The following is a 19,137-nucleotide window of genomic DNA, read 5'->3' as shown; positions in this document are numbered from 1 at the left end:
GTAGCAAAATTGCAAACAGACAAGAACCAACTGTGGAATAAAGCTCACCCAACTAAAAGCATTGGCGGAAAAGCAGCAAAGGGATTTTAGTGTTGGCTGAAAGGTGGCAGGGAGAGATGATGCAAAGTATACCTTTACGATGATAGTTTCTGAGGAGGTGACTGAGGAAAGGAGTCTGGAGGTTGTGTATAATGCTGATTCCAGGCCCAGTTCTATGGCTTCAGGCCCAAGTCTTATCACTACTTCGAGTCTCAGTTTACTCATCCTTAAAATCAGTGTTGGACTAATATGCTTTGTCTGGATCTGAGTTTGACCATGCTTATTCTCTGCATATTACTTGGTGCCACCATTGGAGAATTTACTAAGCTGTATATAAAGTATAGCCCAGGGCGGTATAAAGTGAGGAAACATGTAGGTGCAGAACAGATGAATTCTCCTGGGCTGCAGTCACCCAATGATCAAGGAACTTTGAGAGTTTGCATTCATTTGCTAGTACTAAATTATGATTCCTGGTTAGTTCATTGGTTTAGCCGTCCTCTCCTGTTGTGCTGCATTCCTTGATCTCCAGTATGATATAGATGCCCATCCCATGATCCCTTTGTTCCCTGTGTTTACTTCAGCCACAGCACTAACCAGAAGGTTCAGTACTCCTCCATTTATGCGTCTGTGTTGTGGTTCTCACAAGATTGAAAACACCTGAAGACAACATGCCTTTTGTTTGTTTGTTTTTTAAACCCTGTACTCTAAGCATGGAGGTGTGGAGGTGCTTAGTAAGGGTGCTCTGTAAGCTCCAGGAGGGCAGTTCCTTTCTCTCTTTTCTCCCCATCGTGTTCACAGGGACCCACGTACATATCACGCATGGTGTATTTATCAAGTGGGATTTCTTTTTTAATGTAATAACCTTAGAAAATGTTAGAAAATATTTTATTCTACTTGAAATAAAGTATAATCTATAGACAGAAAGATTTTGTTTTGTTTTCATCCTGCGTTTGTTCATGGCTGATATTTACACATCTTTAAAGCCTATCAACAGGATGGATAAAATATTTTTTAACTTAGAAAAGATGGAGATAAATTATCATTTTGAAAAACAGCCAGTGAAAATATAATTTTCATTTAAATTGGTTTAAGGCTCAGATATTGAATGCCAGAATCTTAGAAGTCTGGAAAGTCCAGCCGGAGAGGCCTGTTGACAGCAGCATGACATGTAGTTCAGGCTCTGTTGGGACACTTTCAGTGAGTGGGGAGCTTTTTCTGTTCTTATTCACTTTAGTGGGTGTGTATGTGCTAATGTGTATGGAGCCAAAAGCCTGTCTCTCATTGATTTAGCAGCATGCGTTAAGTGCCTGCTATGAGCAAGGCATTGTTAGGTGCTGAGGTGTGTGTGTGTTAGGAGCAAGGGTCGATCCCAGGGTCCCTACCCTTGAGGACCTAGCTTATGATTTAGTAGAGGAGATGAACATGAGTACATATGTTGTGTGCTGGTAGAGATCTGATACACTGCCGAGGAAGCTGAGAAGTCTTCCTGTAGTACGAGGAGGACTCTTGGAGGAGGTGACATTGATCTGGGGTACAAGGCTGAGTAGGGTTTCTCTAACTGGAATGGAGCGGTTGGAAGGTGATCTGCCATTCATTGTGGAACGCTATGCATCTACCCTATTCCAAGATAGCTATTTCAATAAGTGATGGTGACTCCTGGGTCCCTCCCTGAATCTTCTCTGATTCCCTTATCCATTTTTCTTATAACAAGGTTTCCTGACCCTACTCATCCTACTCATGCATTCTCTAGTTTGTAATGTGCCGTAGCTAACTCAGTGCTGTGAGACTGTGGCTGAATTGGATGTTATGCTTCCGAAAGTGCACCATTAATATTCATTAGCTTTTTAAAAAAATTTAAAACTGGTTATCCTTTGACTCATTGAATTTGAGATTTACTAAAACCCTCAGCTCTTTTTTGAATGAACTGTTTTTGAGTCACATTCCTCCTGGAAGGTACTTTATTTATATGTTTGCTATTTTGAATTTAAACAGAGGACTTTGTACCGCTCCTACTCTTAGTTCAACCAGTTATGGATCCACCTATCTGTGCTACCACTTGCCCACATCTCTTCCATCTGTCCACTTGAGTAACTGTGAAAGATCTTGTTGATCTTAAGGTACCCTGTGTGTACTGTAAACCCTTAACCTTACTCAGCAGTAGCAATATCAAAGAATCACAGACAGTAGGGCATGACTTGGTCTGTATGATCCCCTACTTAGCTTTTAGTGGTCCCTCCCTCTTTTTTCCCTTCAGTGTGTGCCTAACCATACCATTTTGCCAAATTTACTTTAGATCCTTTTTAAGAAATAAATTATTATAAACGTAGCTGAAGTCTCCCGCATACCCTTCCCTAATCCTATTTCATTTTATCTGCCCCCCATCTACTTTCCCTCTTAAACTCCTTAGTAGGTAAATAATCTATCCTGAATTTAGTGATCATTCCCATGCATTTTTTTCTTTACTGTTACTACTTACGCACACATCCATTGATCATTGAACTTTTTTCTTATTACAAATATGCTCCAGTGAACATTCTTCAAATATCTCCTTGTGTATATGTGTGAGAATTTCTCTACTATATATATATATATATATATATATATATATATATATATATATACACCTAAGAGTAGAACTTCTGGGATAATCATAGAATATAGGCATCTTCAGTGTTATTAGGCATCACTAATTAGCTCTGTACTCATTTATAGTCCTATAAGCAAGTTTTAACAGTTGCTGTTTCTCCACATCCTCGTCCACACTTGGTATTGCCTTATTTTATTTTTTCATTTTAGTTAATCTTATGTTATCTCATGGTTTTAAGGTGCATTTTCTTGGTTTGTAATGAGATTGGGCCACTTTTTATATGCTTATGGGCTACTCAGTATTTTGTGTGTGTGTGTGTGTGTGTGTGTGTGTGTGTGTCTGATCGTATGCTTATATTGTTTGTCAAAAGTTGGTTTTAAGTAATTTTTAAAGTCTGTTGTATATACAGGATTTGCAGTTTGCAGTCATTAAGAGAAATTGAATTCCAGGCTTTCTTTTCAAAGTCTTGTGTCTTTATCTTATTTAATCTTACTATCCCTTATCTTACTAAAGGCAGGCCTGTGAGGTAGCAGAGCAAGGGCAGAGCATTTTTGTAAATGCAGCACTGATAAGTCAAATGACTTATCTAAGGTCACATGACTGTTAAGTGATTCACTAGAACCCAGATTTTTCTGATATTGGTCTGCTGCTCTTTGCATTGTACCATGTTATTTCTTTTAGATCAGTGCTATTCTGTTGTTGTTGAATTGATGTCTAATATTCCCTCCAGTACCTAATAGAGTGATGTTTAGGTTCTATTAGCTCAGTAAATACTTCCTTAATGAATGAATGAATGAATGATGATGGTTCTGGTGTAGCTGACAAAGCATATTTATAATAAGTCTGCTAAAATGGAGATACTTTACCTTCCAGTAATTTTATAAGTATTGGCTTTTGTTAGTTTTGATAAATAAAGAAACTGAATCAACATTTAGCTTTCTGATGTAGCTGCAGAATCAATCAGAAGATGTCAAAGTAAATTATGGACATTATAGTTTGTACTTCTAAAAAAGATATCTATACACCCTTTGAAGATGAGATGGATATATCTTCAGAATTAACAAGGAATAAGAATTTTTTTTTGGTAGAAAAAATTGATTAAGTAGAGCAACTAGTGATTTAAATCATAAATCACATCCATCTTGTCAGCCAGTCAGATTACAGATCATAAGTGAGACTGCTGGTAATTTTGATTCTTGATGCACTGATATTTTTCCTCCTCATTGTGGACGTTAATAAAAACCATATTCTCCAGTAATTACTGTGGTCTCAATACCTGTTATTTTTTTTTATTGGGAATAAATGGGGATCCTGTTTTATATTTTGCAATGATTTTGCTTTGGGATTTTGAGTTCTTAGTACCTATTTTTTCCTTCAGAAAAAAAGATAGTAGGTTACCATGATTCATTGATTTTTTTTTTTTTTTAAGCTTTAAGTCTTGCAAATTTGCAAAAGCATAATGTAAAATTATATGTGACTATCTGGAATTTTTACTCAGATATTTCCTAAAACTATGATGATGATCTCTTACCTCGGTATAGTTTTTTTGTAGTTTACATAGGGCCCCTTTGTTAGATGTTTTGTTTAGTTATCACAACAATCCTTTGAGGTAGGTAGCATTTTCTGTCTCTGATTGCTTTGATCTCTAATTATGAATTTTGGCTGATGGTAGTTGCAGCATTCGAGATTGTAAGCTTTTTCAGTTGTGGTGCCTTAAGCAAATTTGCTGGGGAGCCCTGATGTTAACTTTGGCAGGTTTCATGCCTGCAAATATTGATTGAGCCAGAAGTCCTAGTTGTAAAATGTCACCAGTAAATGCGCAGCCAGTAAAGGCAAGGGAAAACTCATTACTGCAGCTCATCTGTAACTTCTGGGTCAGGCCACTCACTACCATCTGGTAAAAATGAATGTTTGAAAACTTCCTTTTATTCTGAGAGAAGGTAATCAGAAGAGGTTAACAGCAGATGATTTCTGAGCATTTCAAATTGGTTAGAGCAGTCCATTCACAAGCTTGGATTTGTGACATTCCATATGTCTAATTATCTTAAAAGGTATTGGAAAGCTTTAAAATTATGAAATCCCAAAATAATGGTAGGAAGGAATTTAATTATATGTGTACTTCCCTTTCTGCCCTGTATTGCACACCCTTCACCCCACCTTCCCATTGAAAGTGTTTATTCTGAAAAAGAAAAAGTGATAGGAAAGGAAGAAATAAATAGGAGTGCTGTCTTGAAATAATCTAATTTTTTTTTTTTTTAGTGTGAGAGCGAGACTAGACCTATTTTATATCTTTAAGGAGAAGGATCAGGAAATTATAAGTTTACAGGTTTCTCTTCAATTTAATAAATCTCTAACTGAATGATCCAAAGGTAGAGGGGGCGCAGTTTAGGGAGGAGGTGAGTATCTGGTCCCTGGAGGTGTTAGGAAAGCCTAATGTGTGCCTGGCCAGGGATATTTTAAAGAAGATTTAAACCTCAAATAGATGGTTTTGTTAGAACAAGAATACCCAAAGTCTGGACTGTCTCTAGTGCCTTGGAATTATTGCAAGGAATTATCTCTGAGGAATGCATACATTATCTGTCTCTGTTTCTCATAAACTTGGACATTAAAAACACAAATTCAGTGAAAAGTATTACTGAAAATAAATAGTAATTTATTTGTTCATTGTCATCGTGTCTTTTCTCAATCATGTATACTAAAGAGTGCAACTGGCGGCAGTGGGTGGGGTGCTGTCAAATATCTTGATATTAAAAAGAGATCCACCACATTTTAAAACCCAACTGTTTTTTTTTAAAAATTTTTTCTTTTTTTTGAGACAGGGTCTTGCTTTGTTGCCCAAGCTGGAGTACAGTAGCATGATCATAGCTCACTGCAGCCCTCAACTCCTGGGCTCAAGCTATCCTCTTGCCTCAGCCTCCCGAGTAGCTGGGAATATAGGCATGTGCCACCATGCCTGGCTAATTTTTAAATTTTTTGTAGAGATGGAGTCTTGCTGTGTTGCCCAGGCTGGTCTCAACTCCTGGCCTCAAGCAATCCTCCTGCTTTGACCTCCCAAAGTGCTAGGATTATAGGCATGAGCCACCGTGCCTGGCCTAAAAGCTAACTATTAATGATCAAAGTCCGTTCCAACCTTGAGCCTCTTTGATTTTTAATCAAGTATGTCTCTTGGAGCTCCATGTGTTGTTTTCTATGGGGCCAACCTGTGCTTTGTACTTTAGAAACGTAGGCCTTTATGTGCACGCATACGTGTATACATACGTATATACATAAATAACTGTGTGGCAAAGGTTATTGTTCCCAGTTTATAGACTGAGAAAACTCAAGCCAAGAGAGAGTAAGCTACTTTCCAGGGCTGCTGAATAGAGGGTCAGGATTTGATTCAAAGGTGGAAAATCTGTATTCAAAACTCATTGTCTGTACAGGATGTCACATTCAAACAGATTAGGAGCCTTTTCCCATTGATTGCTTCTGGTTATAACTCTCCTGTGTAACATAGGGACTAGTCTGTATTCATATATTTTAATAGCTCTGTTTATTTATTTACAGATGATGTCTTTGGTATCCTCTTTCTTTCCAACCAATCTTGAGTTAGTATGGGGAAAAAGGAAAAACTCTGGACTGGGAATTAGAAGCCTTGTATTTTTGTTCATTACAGACAAGTTGCTTAAACCCACTGGGCTCAGATTTCCCTCTTCTTTAAAGAGAGAGATAAACTAGATTATCTTTTTCTTCGAGCTCAAATTTTTGAGTCTTTCCTATTGTTTGATATTTAGGAAACAGCACTTCATGTCCTATTAAAAGACCCTTTTCTGAAGTTAGCTGAGCCCCTTAGTGCTAGGTGAAGAATTTTGGTTTATTACAAGGTTGTAGAGGTTTCCTTTTACTTTTTTCATTTCTTTAATAGAATTGGACACCTTTTTTCATCTATTAATGTGAAAGTGCCTTTTATGAATTATCCCCTTTCTTAGCCAGGTAACTTGGAATATTGAGCTATATTTAGACACACAGACATTTACATTGTTAATATTACATTGTTATATTCTGATACAAATGTGCTCTTCACATTAATAATTGTACTGTGTGTTTTCATAATTTATCATAATGATACCATTATTGCTTATTACAGAAGTTCCCTTTCTCCCCCAGCCCCTGAGTCTAATTGAGGTCGAGACAGACCATAAATGCAATAATATAGATTGCATGCTCAGAGGAAATGGAGTTGGTTTCATAGTGGAGTTTTAATTTAGGATTCGTTCTGGTGATGTAGCCTCTTCCTATGGTACATTACTTTGAGCCCAATATAACTACGTGTTCCCACAGCCCCTCATTATAGCTACAGCTTCTCACTGCTTTTTAATTAAAAAAAAAAATAGAGGGAAAAATGAAACCTAAAGCTTAGGTTGGATATTGTCTGGGTACACAGGGAGTATCCCAGGCAGATTGCTTACTTAATTTTTTAACTCTTTCAAAGCTTTCATGAAGACATCTTTATTTCAATTTCCAGGGGGATGGATGGAGGCATACACACCCACACACACATACACACACCCTCTTCTGCAATAGGCTTCAAGATTGTTGGCAAGTAAAGGCACCATATATATTATCTTGAAGCCTACTGTAAGCTTTGAGTAGGAATCCTTTATGTATCCTAGAAAGGCTACCAGCTGTGTGGTTGGATGGTGGCAAATGCTTAGTGAGCTTTTATACCTCTCACCGCCTATTGGGAGTAAGGCAGGGAATGTAGAAGATCGTAAAAACCCTTAAAGGCAGATGTTCTGGTACATCAGAAGTTAAGAGTTAATCATTTTTTCCTCTAGTTCTGTGGGCAGCAGAAGCAGAGAAATGACTTTATTAAGAACAGTTGCTTTTGTCATTCCTTCATCTTGAGGGATTCCAGATACCTTTCAGATACCAAAACAAATTAATCTCCAAAGGTGACTGGTCAGAATGGCTTAAGCCTCTTGGGATTGGTTGTGTGAGACACAAGGAGAGCTTGGCCTGAGCTGCTGACCTCTCTGACAGGCTGAGAGTGTTATATTCTCTTTCTGGATCAAGAGCCCTTTGGCTCCCCTGTAGTGAAATGAGTTTGACAGCTCTGAGCTTCTTCCCTGCTTACAATTCTTTTGTTTTATATAAGCAATCGCTCTCTCAGTAGTGAATGTTGGGTAAATATAATCAAGAAGTTTATTTCCGCGTCAGGTTGTTGAGTTAGCTTCATAATTTTTAGAGTGGACCTTTAACAAACAGTCAGGACTTCAGCTTTATAAGAGTCCATATTTCACTCAATGTTGCTGGAAAGACAGTTCCATTTTGGCTTTATGTAGGAACAGGAATCCCTCAGATGGAAATGCCCTAGACCTGTGCAGTTTGATGCCGCATGTGGCTATTGAGCACGTGAAACGGGGCCAGTCTGTATTGAGATACACCATAAGTGTGAAATATTATACATAGCAGATTTCTAAGACCTGATATAAAAAAAAGAATGTAAAATATCAAATTAGTAATTTTTTTATATTCGATTGCATGTTGAAATGATAGTTTGGATATATTGGATTAAATAAGTATATTATTAAAATTAATTTAACTGTTTCTTTTTACTTTTTAAAAATGTGACTATTCTGTGGTTTGCATTATATTTCAATTTGATACTGTCCTAGATTGTTAAGCTGTGGTAGCAAGGCAGTGTTTGTCTTGTTCATATTTTTGTGCCCAGTACCCAGCACAGTGCCTTATACAGAGTTGGCACTTAATAAATGTTTGTTGAAGAAATGAATCTTAGCCTTTAGTATTCAGAGTGGTCAAATCTCAGGAATGGGTAGAAACTTCTCTATTGGTAGTGTTAGTGTTTTAAAGAGATACAATAGAGGGTTAAGAGGAGAAGTTCTTAAAAATTGTGCCTCGGGTGGGAAAAATGCAGAAATAAAATATTCTGGGCCTTTGCACAGCTTTCCCATCTGTTGGAGAGGAAGATGGGAGCTGCTATGTTGGTAAAGGAGCCATGTCAGAGTACCTTTAGTGGGTTCTGCTCTGCTCTGCCACAGAGTTGTCATAAGAGGAGCTAAAGCTGAAATACTGTGTGTGAGGGGGAAGAAGGTTGGCGAAACAGTTGGTGAACCTGGAGTTTGCTCTCGTAGGGATATTATACTTAGACTATTCATAAAAGTTACTAAAGCTATTCTTGTCTAAAGGATTCACACTGGCTGGCCCTAGTTATCCCTGTGTTTTCATTTAGACATGACCTTACTGGAAGCCTGGGACTGCTGTTGGACCAGCTGATTACTTGAGGATGCTTCAAGCCTTGGAATTCTTTAATAAATTATTTGTTGAATTAATGATTTAACAAATATTGTTTTAACTTAACCAAGGTCTTGTATAACTTATGGGTATATGTTCTTGCCTGGAAATTCCTCAGATCTGTCTCAGTTAGGGTCCTAGAATCATGGTAGATTAACAAGCTTTCCAGAGATCACGTTCAGCTTTTAGAAGGGACCAGGTTGTCTTTTATAAGTAGGAAGACAGGATGCCTGAGACCTTTCAATAAACTCTTGCAAATGGAACTGTTACCTACTTCTCCCCAGAGATGTGGTGAAAATTAAAATTCTGCAGAAGGAAAGTGCTGTTTCAGTGGAAATTATTAAAGGTAAAAATTAAACTTCTCTCCTGACTTCTGAAATGTTTGTTTTAAAGAAGTGTATTGGAAGATGTGTTCAAAAGAGACATTGCCAGAGTTATTTCTATTTTGCATTTCTTAACTGTGGCAGTATTTAGCTTTCTCTTTTTAATTGTGGTCCACTGCCTTTTCTCTCTACTCTCAGAGATAAACAATCCAGAAATCTCCTTTCCGTGGAGAACTATGGAGCTCATGCCTTGACTTGGCTGCTGCAATAGGCTCACGCTAATCAGAATCACAGCAGGGCTTGTTTTATGAGCTTGAAAGAATTAGTGTTCCCAGGGGGCTGAAGTTCCTTACCTGCTGGGGAGCTACATGATTTCAGGCTCAAAGCCTGCTCTCCTTTAGGACGGAACTACCTTTCCTCCTCCTTCTCACATGAAAGCCGCCACCTCCTTTTTCTTGTAGTCTGTGGTTACTGGCATGTTGATTTTCTTTTCCTTTTCTTTCTTTCTTTCTTTCTTTTTTTTTAGGGTAGAGCAGTAATTATAGTAATTTTTGTCCTTATGGAAATAGGGTGTGTTCATATGAAATTATAATCTATCCTAGGGAGACTAGGAAGAAAGTGAAAAATAACAGGTGGTACCCCACAAACTAAATTGTCTAATGCTAGTTTTCTGAGCAGTGTCATATGCTCAGACTTACGGAAGCACCTGGTATGTGGAACGAGCAGGAAACGTGATTAAAGAGGGGAATGACTTTTCCACCACTGGCATAGTGCAGTTCAGTAAAAGTCAAAAGGTGAGGTGTATAATATGTATAATAGAAATTTATCTGTTATTACCAAACAACTTAGCAGTCTGGCAGTGAATGTGGCATTTTCTTCTGTTTAGTAGTAACATACCACATCACACCTAGCACAGTGTTGGTGGGTGCAGTTACTATATCAGATAAAGAAAAGCTCATTGAAGAACCTAACACAAATGTTTTGTTGGGGAAGACAGAATCATGTGTATTACCTCATAGTGATTATTTTATATAATTGTTTAGTACTGTTATAGAGTTCTCTCACTTTAAAAACAACCTTTTTAGGTTCACAGGGAAAAGGATTATAATTTTCATTTGCAGATAAGGAAACTAACTAAGGTTTAGCGAGGTAGATGAAGGGCCCAGAGTTATGTAAACCAGTGGTAAGTTGAGCCGAATGGAGACATTAGGCCGTTTGATGTTTGGTGCAGTGCTGTTTTCCCCCTCAGCTCTGAAGCCCACTGCAGTAGTGCCCTGTTTTATTCTAATATAATAGAAAGCAACAGTAAGATCTCCTTCATGGATGGCATCGTAAAAGGCAAAATGAGCACAAATGAGGCTAAAGGGTGCCATGGCACATGCCTGTAGTCACAGCTGCTTAGGAGGCTGAGGTGGGAGGATTGCTTGAGCCCAGGAATTTGAGTCCAGCCTGGGCAACATAGTGAGACCCCGTCTTTTAAAAAATTAATTAAAAAAAAAAAAGGCAAAATGAGGGCCTAACAGAGTATGATGGAAAGAGTGTTAGACTAGGAGTCAGGAAGTACCAATTCTATAATATTTTCAGTGATGCTAATTGTTTTGTGAGCTTGGATAATACTTGGCCTCTGGGCCTTTTTAAAAACAAATTTTAAACTTTTATTTTTAACTGACAAATAATAGTTATATATATTTATGGGGTACAATGTAATGTTTTAATATATGTTTACAATGTGGGATGATTAAATCAGACTAATTAACAAATTCACCTTACATACATATCCTTACATGCTTTATTTTTTTGTGGGGAGAACATTTACAATCTATTCTTTTAACGATTGAAATATATAGTGCATTGTTATTTATTGTAGCCAGCATTTGGTACAATGGATCACTAGAACTTATTTTTCCTATTTGACTGAAACTTTATACCCTTTGATTAACATCTCCCCTTTCCTAATGTACCCCCTTCCCCTAGTCTCTGGTAACCATCATTCTACTCTGTAGTATGAGTTTAAGTTTTTTAGATTCCACATGTAAATGAGATCAGGTGGTATTTGTCTTTTTGTGCCTGGCTTATTTCACTTAGCTTGATGTCCTCCAGGTTATCCATGTTGTCGCAAATGACAGGATTGCCCCCTTTTTAAGGCTGAATAGTATATTCCTGTGTATATGTACCGCATTTGCTTTATCCATTCATCTGTTGTTAGACACCTCGGTTGCTTCTATATCTTAGCTATTGTGAATAGTGCTGCAGTGAACGTGGGAGGGCAGGTATGTCTTCAGCGTACTGATTTCAGTTCCTTTGGATATACACTCACGAGTGAGATTGCTGGATCATATGGTCATTCTAGTTTTTAATTTTTTGAGGCACTTCCATGCTACTTTCCATGATGGCTATATTCATTTATAGTCCCACCAGTAGTGCATAGGGTTCCCTTTTCCCCACACCCTCACCAACACTAGTTATCTTTCATCTTTTTGATAATAGCCATTCTAACAGGTGTGGCATGGTATTTCATTGTGGTTTTCATTTGCATTTTCCTGATGATTAGTGATGATGAGCAATTTTTCTCATATTTTGGCCATTTGTATATCTTCTTTTAAGAGGTGTCTATTTAGGTCCTTTGCCCAGCCTCTGGGCCTCATTCAGCTCTTCTGTAAAACAGAACTGACTCTAGGAAGTTACCTATGTAATATTCTCTGTTTGGACTGCTCACGAGTGACTGCATAAAAAGCTTTGTGATCTCTCTTACACTTGAATTGAAGACATGCAGAAGGGGTTAGTGTTGAGGGTTATCTTTACTAGTAGGTGAGACCTGGTGTCCCCATCTCAATGTGGCCTTTGTTCCTTTATATTTCTGTATACACAGATTTTGTGAAGTGGTAAAACTGCATATTAAAAAAATTCTGTAAAAAAAAAGCTTCTGATTTTCATGGTGTATTTACAGTATCATTAAGGGTCTGAAAAATGACCGTGTAGAGCTTTACTCCATGTTGTGGAAGTTATTGTGTGCTGTGGTGCTTTGCAGTCAGGGAATTCTTGAAGGCTTTTAGAATATTTGCTGTCTGTGCCTTTCTACATCTTTTCCAGCTCTAAAATCCTGTGTTTTTTTTTTTTTTTTCTCTTTCTCAGCCCAACAGGGGCACAAAACGTCCCCGGGATGAAGAAGAGGAAGAGCAGAAAATGCGTCGGAAGCAAGCTGGTACTCGAGAACGTAGCCGCTACCGGGAAGAGGAAATGAATGTGGTGGAAGAAGCAGATGATGACAAAAAGAGGCTGCTTCAGATTATTGACAGAGAGGGAGAGGAGGAAGAGGAAGAGGTAATGTGGCAGAGCTGGGCGGGAGCTGAGATGTCTGGCCCTGACACAGTGTCTGCAGAGTATAATTTTGGGCCAAAGACTTAGCTTCTCCGAGCTTACCATCTTCATCTATAAAATAGGGTTAAGAATTCTTATTTCACAGTGTTGATGTAAAGGTTAAGTGGGATAATGGAGTTGGGAAAGCATTTTGCAAAGTGTAAAGGATATTACAGATAGAGTTTTTAAATTATTCTGCATTATGTGCTTTAATCAAGACCCAAGCACTGAGCTGTGGGAACAGAGAGGAAGGGGCTATCGGTGTTGTGTGTGGGGAGGGTTAGGGAAGGCTTCCTAGATCATGCTGAGGACACATAGAAAGCACTTGCATTTTCGAATATAGTTAATAGCTTTTGAAAGAGTCAAATTTTATCAAACAAATGGAAGGGCTTCCGGGGGCAGAAGAAACAGCTTTACAAAGCAACAAAGGTGGAGAGATTCAAGGGGGCGCTGTGATATCAGGTATTTAGATGTGACTGAAAAAGTGCAGTTTTAGGGAAGGAGATGCCTCAGGGCCTTTCTGTTTGCTATTTCTCAAGATGCCTTAGGGCCTTTGCACCCTGGACCTCTGGACCTTTTGACTTCTGTACCATCTTTGGGAAATGCTCTTCTTCCTTAATGCTTTGCACGGCTGGTTTCTTCTCATTCAGGTCTCAGTACAGATATTTCCTCCTCCATGAAGTCTTTCCTATCTCTTAAGTAACCCTGCAAGCCATTCTCTCATTCTCTTATCACTTTATTCTGTATATTGTCTGCACAGCACATATCATGATTTGAAATTCTTGTTTGTTTATTTTACTCATTGGTGTCCTTCCCCCAACCTCTCGTGAAAACAGGGTCTGGCTCTGTTTTGTTCACAGCTGTATCTCTGGCACTTGGAACAATACCTGCTCTTGGTAGGCCCTTAATAAATATTTATTGAATGAATAAATGAATGAAGCTGAGAAGAGTAGAGGTAAAATATCAGTGATTAAAAACAAAATGACCTTACCTTCGTGTCTCTTTAAATCTTTACGTGTTAACTTGTATGTTGTTTCACTCTGGCATTTTGTTCAGTATGATGAATTATGGAAATAGATTCTTAAGAGCCAGCTGTTTTTTGGTTCCCTCAAAGACATGATGCTAAGTTTATATTTTAAAAAATGAGGCTGGAATGTGAATCCGAGAAGAATAAAAAATCGATTCATATTCCAAAAAGGTCTTTACTGTGTTATGACAATAGCTCTCTCCTCAGTAGGATTTGTACCAGTGCCAATTTGGGAGTCCTCCCCTAAAAAGGGGATGACACTTTGGAAATCTGTGATGGGAGTCAGTCCTCAATTTCTGAATTTCCTCTCTGAGAGCAGAGGCCTTGCCAGGGCTTAGACAAACAGCGTGCATAGCTCGTCCTCCCTCCTTCCCTCCTCAGCAGCTTCTGCTCAATCTGTTAGCCCTGCAGCAGCAGTTAATTGGCAGGTATAATTCCCATGTAGGGCAAGGCTGGTACTGGAGGATTAGGATAGTAGCTGTCATGGGTAAGTGGTTTCTAGCCTGAGAGACAGAAATGTAATGTGGGACCAGCCCTTCTGTTAAGGGACGGGGAAAAAGAGATCACTTTGTAAAAATGACACATGGAAGGCTACAAGTCCAGGAGTTATTTTCTCACTGCCACCGAAGTCCCATTTGATGAAAAACAAGTGATGGTTGCCCCTGTAAAGTCACGTGAACTTGTAAAATATTGTTGTCCTTTTTGTGTTACATCACCAGCATTTATCTTTCTGAAATCTCCCTCTGGTTTCTGACGTTGAGCTATTGGAGATACTGCTGTGGCCGATGACTAAGACTGATAATTCAGTTTTCCCCCTGTATTGGAGAGAAATTAAAGGAGGGAAGGCCAAACCTTGGAGAGGCCAGAATTTGGAAATCCTATGAGAGCTTTATTGCCACTAATATGATTTTTCTACAGGGTGGGCAAGATCTTAGCTAAGGGAAAGAAAAGCAGTGGATGTTGCTTGAAAGTGATTTAACCCTCTCCTAGAAATTTTGATTATTTTAGTTAAATTCTAGAGGTATGTTGGGTACATTGTGCCTAGTGCTAATAATAACAATAACAGCTTGCATTAATATGGTTTACAAAGCAGTTTTGTGTATATAACTCTTTAGGTCATCTCTATGACCTTGAAAGATACAGGTAACATTTTTATTCATCCCTCTTTTCCTTCCACCCTCCCTTCCTTTCTTCTTCCAGCAGATCTCCACTGAGTAGCTGCTGTATGCCAGGCACTGGAGAGTCAGCAATGAACAAGTAGACATGGGCCAGCAACAGGGATGTTTGTCCTGGTTTGGGGTTGGAGAGGTTGTCTGGGCCAGATCCTACCAGACCTTCCTTATATATGGGATTTTATTCTAAGTGCAAAGTAGATGAGTTCAGGAAAGACTTATGAGGTCGAATCAGCTGGACTTGGTGAGGGTTTAGGGAATATATTCAGCAAAATAGCATTTGCCACATGGCTAGTAAGTAGTGAAGCTAGGCTCTGAGTTCTGACCTAGCTAAGACACTGGCTTCAGTTCTCATGTCTCTGTAAGCTCTAGACCCTGGGAAAGGAGGTAGGGGTCCAATAGAGCCCCTCAGGATCCAGGAGTCACTGATATAATCTAAGAAATGTCTCATAACTAAAATGAATTTATAAATAGCTCCCACTTAAAACCCAGTGTATGGAAATAGAAATTTAATAATAAAATGATAGCTAACATTTTTGAATACTTACAAAATTATGGGATGATTCAGTGCTTTCTGAAAGGGTCTATTTGAAGTTCTCTTAATAGCAGTTTCTTTATTGCTTTTAGGTGTGAGTTATGGTCAATGACTACAAAGCAATGAAGCTGGGAGCTGGGAGAGTGTTAGAGAGGCATGGTGCATTGCAGCACATTAATTTAAACTGGAAAGTAAACAGAAGATAAAACAATTCTGAATTTTTAGTATAGATTTTTTGGAGAAAAATGATTCAATTTTCAAATATTCATTTTATTTACCTTTGTAAGTATTATTCTAGTATATGAAGTAAGAAAATTCTGTATAGTCTACTAGTTTTTTTATGCTTCCTCTGGGCAAGATTACTAAATTCTGAGAACCAGGCAAAGTAATGTGTAAGAAATGCAAAGCAGTGACTATAGCTAATTAGCAATCATTCTTAGTTTATGGGCTTTGCAAAAATAAAAAATTGGCAGTGGGTTCGATTTGGCCTGTGGACTGCAGTTTGCCAACCCCTGGTATAGGGAAAAGATTGAGGCCCATTGTCACTGACTCAGGGTTTGATCTTGAACAAGTTCTTTTTTAAACCTCTGAGTCTTACCTGTACAATAGAAGAAAAGGATAAAATATATATGAAATAATATTATCTAATATTGTTGCCAACTTTGTGCCATATAGTGTGCTCAAGAAATATTTGTTGAATAAGTCTTTAATACTTTAAACTGAATTTCCTGTATTATAGATATTGGGCATGATGTGAGATACCCAGAGTGATACACAGAAGCATGTGATATGGACCTTTAACCCTCACTGATTGTAGTGGGGAAGATAAAATGTGTACATGTAACCCAGAAAGGTCAATGGCAAAGTGAGGTGGAGTGTGAGAGCCACAGGAAAGAAGTAGTGACAGTGAATGTGAAATCCCTGTGGACTGAAGTTGTTACATTTGTCCCTTTGTACCAGGAGGAGCCATTGGATGAAAGCTCAGTGAAGAAAATGATCCTCACATTTGAAAAGAGATCATACAAAAACCAAGAGTTGCGAATTAAGTTTCCAGACAATCCGGAGAAGTAAGACTCTGTTTTGCTGATATCCTTTGTCCTCTGTGGTGTTTTTTTTGCTACTTTTGTTTTGTGTTTTGTTTGCTTTGGTTTTTGTGATTTGGGTCAGAAGTCCCAGGATGACCCACATGTTCTGGAAATCACTAGAAGGCCTCATAGGACTCAGAGTCAGTGGTACTAATGGGTATGATTTATTACAATGAAAGGGTACACAACAGGGTCAGCAAGGGGAAAAGATGTCAGGTGGTATCGGGAGAAATTCATGTACAGGCTTCCTGTGTTTTCTCCCTCCCACTGGGAGGGGTCAGACATACACGCTCCTTTCTCCAGTAGTGAAATGCATGAACACATACGCAGTGTTTTTGGCCAGGGAATTCCATTTAAGACTCTGAGTCCAGGGTTTTTATTGGGGACTGGTCATGTATGCATTCTTTGCCAGTAACAGCTACCAGAATTCTACACTCCCAGAAGAAAAGCAGCTGTTCAATGCCTCAGGCTGGCAAAGCAACCTTCTTACTTAGGGAACATTTCGAAAGCCAAGTTCCCAGCTGCCAGCCTAGGGCCAACCTTGTAAGCAGGCCCTTCTAAAGCCCAAGCCTGCTGTGTTAACTCTTTCCCGCATTATTCTTCTCAGTGCCCACAGAAAACTGACCATGGCTGCCGTTAGTAATGGCTTTATTGCTGAGATAATGTCAGAAGCTTTGGGGTCAAATATGAGTGTGACTCCCACATGACCTTGAATAAGTCACTTCCCCATTCTTTTTTTTTTTTTTGAGACAAAGTCTCACTGTGTTGCCCGGGCTAGAGTGAGTGCCGTGGCATCAGCCTAGCTCACAGCAACCTCAAACTCCTGGGCTCAAGTGATCCTATTGCCTCAGCCTCCCGAGTAGCTGGGACTACAGGCATGCACCACCATGCCCGGCTAATTTTTTCTATGTATTTTTAGTTGTCCAATTAATTTCTTTGTATTTTTAGTAGAGACGGGGTCTCCCTCTTGCTCAGGCTGGTTTCAAACTCCTGAGCTCAAACAATCCACCCGCCTCGGCCTCCCAGAGAGCTAGGATTACAGGCGTGAGCCACCGCGCCTGGCCACACTTCCCCATTCTTAGCCTCAGGTATCTCATCTATATAAGCAAATAATACCTCCCTCACAGGGTTGTTGTGGAGATTAAATGACAATAAGTGTTGAGCTCACTTGCCAGTACCTGGCACATAGTAGGTGGTCACGAAATGGTTACTGGCACCTCAGTGCACTGTGAAGTGCTATGATGAGAAATCTGGTATCTTTCTGTCAGTCTTGAATCCTAACTAAAGGGATTTTCATGTGTATACAGATTTTAATGTTCTAAATCTCTTTCCCTCCCTGTCTTTCTCCCTCCCAGGATATATTCTTTTAATGAATCTTAATATGCCCAAGGCCCCTAGGCAATTAAGAATTGAGTAGTACAATCTTTGCACTCAAGTTTATATAATAGGTTACTAAGGAGACCGACTATAAATGCAAGCAAGGTAAAAGGAAATACACACTTTAAGAGAGATATAAACAGAGTACTGTGGGAGCATAGGAGAAGAAACAGTAAATACCAGTTGGAAGGTATTGAGGGCTTCACAGAAGCCCCACAGAAAATGTGATATTTGATCTGGGCAATATGAGGAGTGTGAACACAGAAACAGAGGTATCAGGGTACAGAGTCTTTACGCAACCTAGAGAGGCCAGTGTGGTCCACTGTGTTCTCCTTGTACTGTGGATGAGGAGGTGGAGGGGGGAGGACCTGGCCACTGGACCTAGCGCGGCCGCCCTCTTTGATGGTAGGAGTAGCTAGGTCGGAGCTCAGCTTGCCCAACACCAGAATCCTATCAGGTTTTATACTGACCTTCACTATACAGTAGCACTTACTACATTGCACTCTGTGTTTGTGTGTGTTAAATTACACAAGTCGTACACGAAGAGATTGTCATTGTAAAAAGTACCAGTGGTACATGAGTAGAAAATGAAAATTCTCCTTCACTGCACTGACCCCCTTTCCATTTCCCTACCTGGAAATAACTCTGTGAACAGTTAATTATGCAAATATATTTTTTCTATGTAAATTGTGCTGTACCTATTCTGCACTTTGGTTTTTGGAGGTTATATAACAGGCGATGTTTCCATGTTAGTGTGTGCATATCTACTTTTTTTTTTTTTTTTTTTAACTTGGTGCATAGCATTTCTTGGTTTGGAACTACCATGATTTATTTAGTTATTTTTCTATTGATGGGCATTTTGTTACTTTAAATATTGGCTTTTGTGAACAATGCTGCAGTGAACCTCCTTGTACATGTCTCTTTGCGTACATGTATTTCTATGGGATAGATACCTAAATGCTGAATTCCCAGCTTGATGGGTATGTGCATTTTTATACTTGAATAGCTACTGCCAATTTTCCCACTATATCCTTTTTTTCTCCCTCCAGCATCTCTTTTCTATGTTCTTGCCCATAATGGATGTGAGATCAGTCTTTAACATCTTTGCCATTTGTTTTATTGTTATTTCTCCACCAACCATTTCCGTATTAGACTCTGTTCCTTTTAGGAGGTGGACTGTGTCTTGTCTGTCCTGCAGTGCCTACCACAATACCTGCCATGCTGTGGGTGCACAGTAAACATGAGAAATCGTATATTGTCCATGTCATCCTTAATACATCCCCATTGCTTGGAACCTGAAGATGCACCATGAGAAAGCTATGCTGTAGGTTGATAACACTG

General features: G+C 39.0%; 1 protein-coding gene across 1 annotated transcript in view; it reads left to right on the top strand.

Moving 5' to 3' along the window:
- CTNNBL1 (catenin, beta like 1) overlaps positions 1-19,137 on the top strand; it is a 177,341-nt gene that overhangs the window by 19,572 nt on the left and 138,632 nt on the right. The window contains exons 2-3 of the mRNA XM_012662812.1: positions 12,376-12,564; positions 16,295-16,401. Of these exons, the coding sequence (XP_012518266.1) occupies positions 12,376-12,564; positions 16,295-16,401 (296 nt within the window). The remainder of the gene's footprint in view (positions 1-12,375; positions 12,565-16,294; positions 16,402-19,137) is intronic.

This window comes from Propithecus coquereli, unplaced genomic scaffold (genome assembly GCF_000956105.1).
Source record: "Propithecus coquereli isolate 6110/MARCELLA unplaced genomic scaffold, Pcoq_1.0 Scaffold780, whole genome shotgun sequence".
NCBI classification, from domain to species: domain Eukaryota; kingdom Metazoa; phylum Chordata; class Mammalia; order Primates; family Indriidae; genus Propithecus; species Propithecus coquereli.
This window is presented reverse-complemented; position numbering and strand designations above follow the sequence as displayed.